This window comes from Ambystoma mexicanum, chromosome 1p (assembly GCF_040938575.1).
Source record: "Ambystoma mexicanum isolate Mex_15411 chromosome 1p, UKY_AmexF1_1, whole genome shotgun sequence".
Taxonomy (NCBI): Eukaryota; Metazoa; Chordata; class Amphibia; order Caudata; family Ambystomatidae; genus Ambystoma; species Ambystoma mexicanum.
This window is the reverse complement of record NC_090921.1, coordinates 1,471,035,802-1,471,041,801: the sequence shown is the minus strand read 5'-3', so window position 1 is coordinate 1,471,041,801 and position 6,000 is coordinate 1,471,035,802. Positions and strand designations below refer to the sequence as shown.

At 44.7% G+C, this 6,000-nt stretch overlaps 1 protein-coding gene across 4 annotated transcripts in view; it reads right to left on the bottom strand.

Moving 5' to 3' along the window:
* Positions 1-489: 489 nt before the first annotated feature.
* The window catches only part of UBQLN4 (ubiquilin 4), a 404,884-nt gene continuing 399,373 nt past the window's right edge, over positions 490-6,000 (bottom strand). For all 4 annotated transcript variants that reach the window (XM_069607136.1, XM_069607138.1, XM_069607139.1 and 1 more), the window contains one exon: positions 490-1,075. In XM_069607136.1, coding sequence (XP_069463237.1) covers positions 923-1,075 — 153 coding nt within the window. In that variant the 3' untranslated portion in view covers positions 490-922. The remainder of the gene's footprint in view (positions 1,076-6,000) is intronic.

Here is a 6,000-nt window from a genome sequence, read left to right as displayed (position 1 = left end):
GACTCTGGTACCAGGAATGTGTCACTAGAGGTTTCCTTAAGGCACATGGCACTGATCACTACAACCACACCTGCAGCAATCTACTTCTGCCTTATTCCGTTTTGGACTTCAAAACTATCCATTTACTCAGTGATTGTTTTGCGTTACTGATTTAATGTAACATTGTATATAATTTGAATGGGTGGCTTAACAATTAACTTAAGCGTCTTTCATTTACAAAAGAATGGAACTATGTTGACTGGATGACCCAGATTCTAAAGATGTTCTATGTTTGCAAACGTAGTCAACTAAGTTGACAAAATGACCACTGAACCCAAATATGCACACTGTATAAAGTGAGAATAAGCCCACACAAAAACAACCAGTCATTAACTTAACTGTGTGGTACTTTTAGTGCCACTTAATAGACTAAAAAGTTCAATTTAAGTGACTATCATCCTACTCACAGAGCAATCCTGTCCGTTCCAACACATCCATTAGGCACAGTAATTCCAAGGATTTGTTTATGTTTGAGCAAAACCAGTGATACTTAAACCATTTGGCAAAACAAAAAAAAACGGCTGTTGATCATTTATACAGTTAAAATCAAACTACTCAAAAGACAACTGGTGTATGAAGAGCTATGGTATCTACGCCAGTTTTGAAGTCGACTCCTGGAGTTGAGCGGAGGCAAAGGCAGGGAGGGTAAGAAATTACGCATCTGTGATCGAACTGCTTGGCCAATCGCTGGGTGTCCGGATCCAAACGAAGTAAACTGCAGAGCGTTTCAACATGAAATCTTAATTTAAGAGGAATGTTGGGGATTAAGCCAGTTTTTATACATAGTGGGCAGCAGTCATATTGTGTTGAGCATGACAGAAATTCTCTTCCTGGTAGATTCCTGTGCACGTCTCGGTTAAGCACGTCTCAGTTAAGCAACAGTTTAGGAGGGCTGGGAGCCCAGCAGTCTCTCAATAGCGGCATTGATATCTCCACCAGTAGCTATGAGTGCCTGAAGGTTTGCTTCTCGGTTGATGAATCCCATGGCGCTCAGCTGGTCCAGCTGCGGTTGAAATCTTACTTCAGGAGTCTGTCCCTGTATGAAAAGGAGAAAGATGTGCATCACAAAGAACAGAAAAATGTAAAACAATCCAACAAAAGTGTTTTCTATCTGAACAGAATTCAAAACGAACATCCGAGACCTCTAAAGGCAAGCTAAACGCATACAATTCAAGGGAAAGCACTGTAAAACATGTGGACCTTGCCTCCCCATTTAGTTTACCTTCTGTCACAAACCTCAATTCCCAAATTGTATGTAGACATTTTAAAAAATAGGTTTGGATCACAGGCTTCAGGATAGTTCAGCCCGAAAAAAGGGGACCATTACCGCTCTCAAGTTAGATGCATGATATTACAATGCAGCTATCAAACTGGATTAAGGAGCAGGCAAAGAACCAACATGGGGTATGCGATTAGCAATTAGGAGACTGGTGCTGTGGAGACAGGTGAATATTGAGAACAGGCTGATGTAACAATATTTTCATTTTACAAAACTAGTAATTGTAGGGAAAGTACACAACTCTTTCATAGCATGCTCCTGCCCAACCCGAACACCAAACTTTGCAGCCCCAGCATATTTCAGTGCAGTTAATCTTCATGGACTGATCAGTGCCCTTACAACTAGCTAAATTTAATTCAATGGCATCATCCAAAAAACAAAAAAAGAAAAGATTCAATTTTATAGGTTGCGGTGGTAGGGGGGGGGGGAGGTTGCTTATGGCAGGCTACATGCATCCAGCTAAGCTCCTGTTACAATGGGCATACTGCAGGACCTACCTCCTGCTCCAGTCAGTAGGCTAGCAGGTGATCGAGCACTGAACGTCAAAATTAGGCGTGCAAGCATTTGAAAACAACTGACTCTGGAGAAAGATCATAATCACCTTTTCATAGCATGTTGATGAAAGGTTAAAAAAAAGTGCGCAACTATAATACAGGGCTCCATTCAATACCCATAAAAAGCCTGTACACATTTCTCCATTACAGGCTACCTGTGACATCACTTCTTTCCTGTAAAATTGCTTTGTGACTGTAAAGAAGAATTCTTATCTTTGTGCTAATTCCCTTCTACCTTAGAGACCCACAGCTCTTTTGCTGGACTTTAGGACTTTTAATTTCACCTTGGAGTGAAACCTTTTTCTCACTCTCTCAAGTATTGTTCTCTGATGTGAACCCTGTGTTTCTTTTGGTTTTAGGCATCATCTTTTGACCTTCAGTGCAGTGTCTCCGAGAAGTCCTTTGGATTTCTCCAAGGTTTAAATACCTTCTCTTGGATAGACTACTGTTTACAAGAGTAGTCAAGTGAAAATGACTACCTTTTTCTCTTCGTAGACCCAGCACACACCCTCCTATGTGGAGTTCTGGGGGTTACTTAGTATTCCCTTTGTCTACCACCTCATGTAACATTTTTGATATTAGCCTTACTATGATTAATAGCTGGTGGCAGTGGTTTAATTTTCCTACCATTGTACGTTTGTACCGCAGGCTGAATCCTCAGCTGTAGTATTGCACCCACTGGTGCCCATTTTGTCAAAATGGACGTAGTGTTTTTTCGCCCTTTCTTGTTTGTAAGGTCCTTCTTGAGATTTACTCTGCGCGCCCAACCATGTTTGCTCTCTTTGTTCGATTTGTCTTCGGTGGGATTCACTGGTGAAGCCCACCTCTGCCTCCAGCGTGTCTGGCAGGGCAGGAAGCGAGGAGGTTCCCAAAACTTAGTCTCCTTGGTTACAGGAATGCACCCAAAGGTGAATGGCTGGCTGGCCTTGGAGGACAGCCACCCTGGTTCTGTGAGCGACAGCTAGGCTGCAAATGAATGGGAGAAACTTGCATAAAAGGCAAGGTCTTTTGCAAGGGAGGCAGAGTCTACCACTGGACGAAGGAACCAAAGAAGAAACTGGAAGAGAAGCTTGCTGCAACCTCTTGGAACGTTAGTTTGCCCGGTGAAGCCCTGCTGCAGTGCTGAAGCTCCAAATTTCGAATCGACTAGAGAAGCCCGGAAAGGACTTCTTCCCTTGGGTTGGTGGGACGAACTGACCCCCAAGACAAACTTGACTGGAACCCCTCTCCCTGCTGGCTGTACTTCTTTGCTGCGGCTGGAACCAAGTGCCAGGGGACAGGAACACCAAGAACGAGTGCATCGTCTTTAAGCCGGACCCCAAGCTCCAGGAAGATGCTAAGGACTCCCTCGAAGGAGGACTACCCAAGCCTGAGCCACCTCAACAGAGTGCTGGACCCCAGAAGGAAGGGGAGCCCACAAGGTGTCCAAGAACCACTGTGGTGCTTGTTAGGCAATATTCTATGTAGTAACCCTGTGGGAGACTACGCCAGACTTGTCCTCTTGGCAATAGGTAACCCAACCTTTGGTGTAGGCCTGAACTACCACCCCCCCCTTATCGTTTACAGATCCGCGAGAGCGCCTGGGGACCAATTTCGTTGGTGACGGTGCGCGGTACAAATACCTTTAACATTTAACTCCACAAGTTGATAGAGTGACTGAGCAGCCAGGCCCATCTCACTAGGGGTCAATGTGAGCTGTAGGGTTGTAACAGTTTCACACTGACAAGTATCCAAATAACACGAATACTCAAGGTTTCTTGATTAAAATATTTATTAATTTAACAGTCAGTTTTAAAATAAGCCTTCTTTAGAAGGGAGCAATATGCAACACTTCAAAACAACACTGCCTTCAGTTCAATAAAGTAGATAGATATCCTTTTGAGATGGCACACAGGTATTCCTACACCGAGGTGACTTCAATAGTTAGGACACTGTGGACATTATTATATCACTTTTCACACTTAAATGGTAATACTCAAGTTGTGGCAAAAAGGCAAAGGTTAGCGAAAGAAAAATGGTTAATCAGTTTCTCAAACAGGCTAGCACTTTATAATCCCCCAATTCCATGTAGGTTAATCCTTTCCCAGCTATACAAGTAAGGTATGTATGACTTTTTGGAAGGACAGTTAAACACAAAGCCAGAGGGTAAGAAGAGTCTTCAGGGAGCCAGGACAGCCAATGTCAGTTGAGCAAAGTCTAGGGGAACGGAGGTACTTCTTGGAGATTACACAAAAGTCTTGCACAATCTTGGGAGTTTTGTTGTAAAAAAAAAAAAAAAAATCACTGTTGGGCCACAAGCTGGGAGGCTTGTGAAGGGCAAAGCTGCAAGCAACTCTGCAAAGGGCGGCAAATGCAAGTCTCCAGTGAAAGCAAGCAACACACAACAAGAGGAAGTACCCCATAGTACACAGTACCTTGAGTCTGAAGAAAAGGTTCCAGCTGGCTTCTCATCCTGTTGTAGAACTGCAGGTCCTGTTCCTGGGCCTCAGTCGTGGGGACAAGAGGAAGCATGTCTGGGGACCCCTGCACCACGATTCGAAGGTCAGCGGCAGCAATGGGTACAATTCAGATCAGCAGCAGTTTGCAGTTCCAGCTACTCGCAAATAGCAGCACTGTTGTTCTTGGACACCTTGTGGACTTTCCATGCTTCTTGGGTCCAGCACTCTGTTGAGGTGGCTCAGGGGAGTCCGGAGGATTTTTCTGCAGCTCGGGTTCGCCTTAAAGGCGATGCACTCGATTCTGGTGTTCCTGTCCCCTGGCACTCTGTTCCTGCAGCAGCAATGAAGTACAGCCAGAAGAGAGGGGTTCCAGGCGAGTTCTTCTTGGGGCTGATTGGTCCCACCAACCCAAGGGGAGAAGTCATCCTTTCAGGGCTTCTCTAGTCTATTAGAAATTCAGAGCTTCAGCAGTGCAGCAGGGCTTCACTGGGCAAACCAACGGTCCACGAAGTTACAGCAAGCTTTGTCGGTTTCTTCTTCTGTTCCTTTGTCCAGTTATCGACTGCATTCCTTGCAAAAGACCTCGCCTTTTATACAAGTTTCTTACATTCATTCGCAGCCTAGCTGTCACTCACAGCACGGTGGCTGTCCAAGGACAGGCCGCCAGCCAATCACCTGTGGGTGCATTCCTGTAACCAAGGAGACTAAGCACAGGGAATTTCAGGAACCTCTCTCACTTCCTGCCCTTCCAGACACACCAAAGACAAAACAAAGGGACCAAACCTGGTTTGGCATGCAGAGTAAATCTCAAGGACCACCTTTCCAACAAGAAATGGCTAAAAAAGACGACCAGGGTCATTTTGACAAAATGGGCACCCATGGGTGCAGTACTACAGCTGCGTGGGCAGCCTGCGGTAAAAATACAATGGTAGAAAAAAGTAAACCACTGCCACCAGCCATTAATTGTTGAAAGGGTAACATAAAAATGTTACATGAGAAGGTAGAGAAAGGGGATACTAAGTAACCCCTCCAGCACTCTATGTAAGATAGTGGATGCTGGGTCTACAAAGAGGAAAATATAAGTAAAGTCAATTTCACTTCACTACTCTTGGAAACAGTAGTTTATCCAAGAGAAGGTATTTAAATCTTTGCAGAAATCCAAAGGATTTCTCTCTGACACTTTAAAAGTTGATGCGTTTGGAGTTGGTCAGACTCCAAAACCAAAAGAAAATCAGGGTTCAAGTCATATAAAAATACATTGGAGTGGGGAAAAAGGTCTCAGTCTCTCCAGGATGAAAATTAAAAGTACTGAAGTCCAGTAAAAGAGATGGGGGTCTAAGGTAGAAGGTAATTAGCACATTTCTGAGAATTCTCCCCAAGAGTGCCTGTTGCAATTAGCTGAAACCGCTAAGTGTCGCTGATCTGGAGTAAGTCCATTGCTGCCGCCGACCTTCAAACCGTAGTGCAGGAGTCCCCAGACATCTTCCTTCTTGTCCCCATGACTGAGGCCCAGGAACAACAGGATCTGCAGGACTACAACAGGAACAGAGGCCAGCTGGACCCCTTTCTTCAGACTCAAGGTACTGTGTAACTAAGGGTACTTACCTCTCGTGTGTACCTTGCTTACTCTCACTGGAGACTTGCATTTGCTGTCCTTTGCAGAGTTGCTTGCAGCTTTGCCCTTCACAAG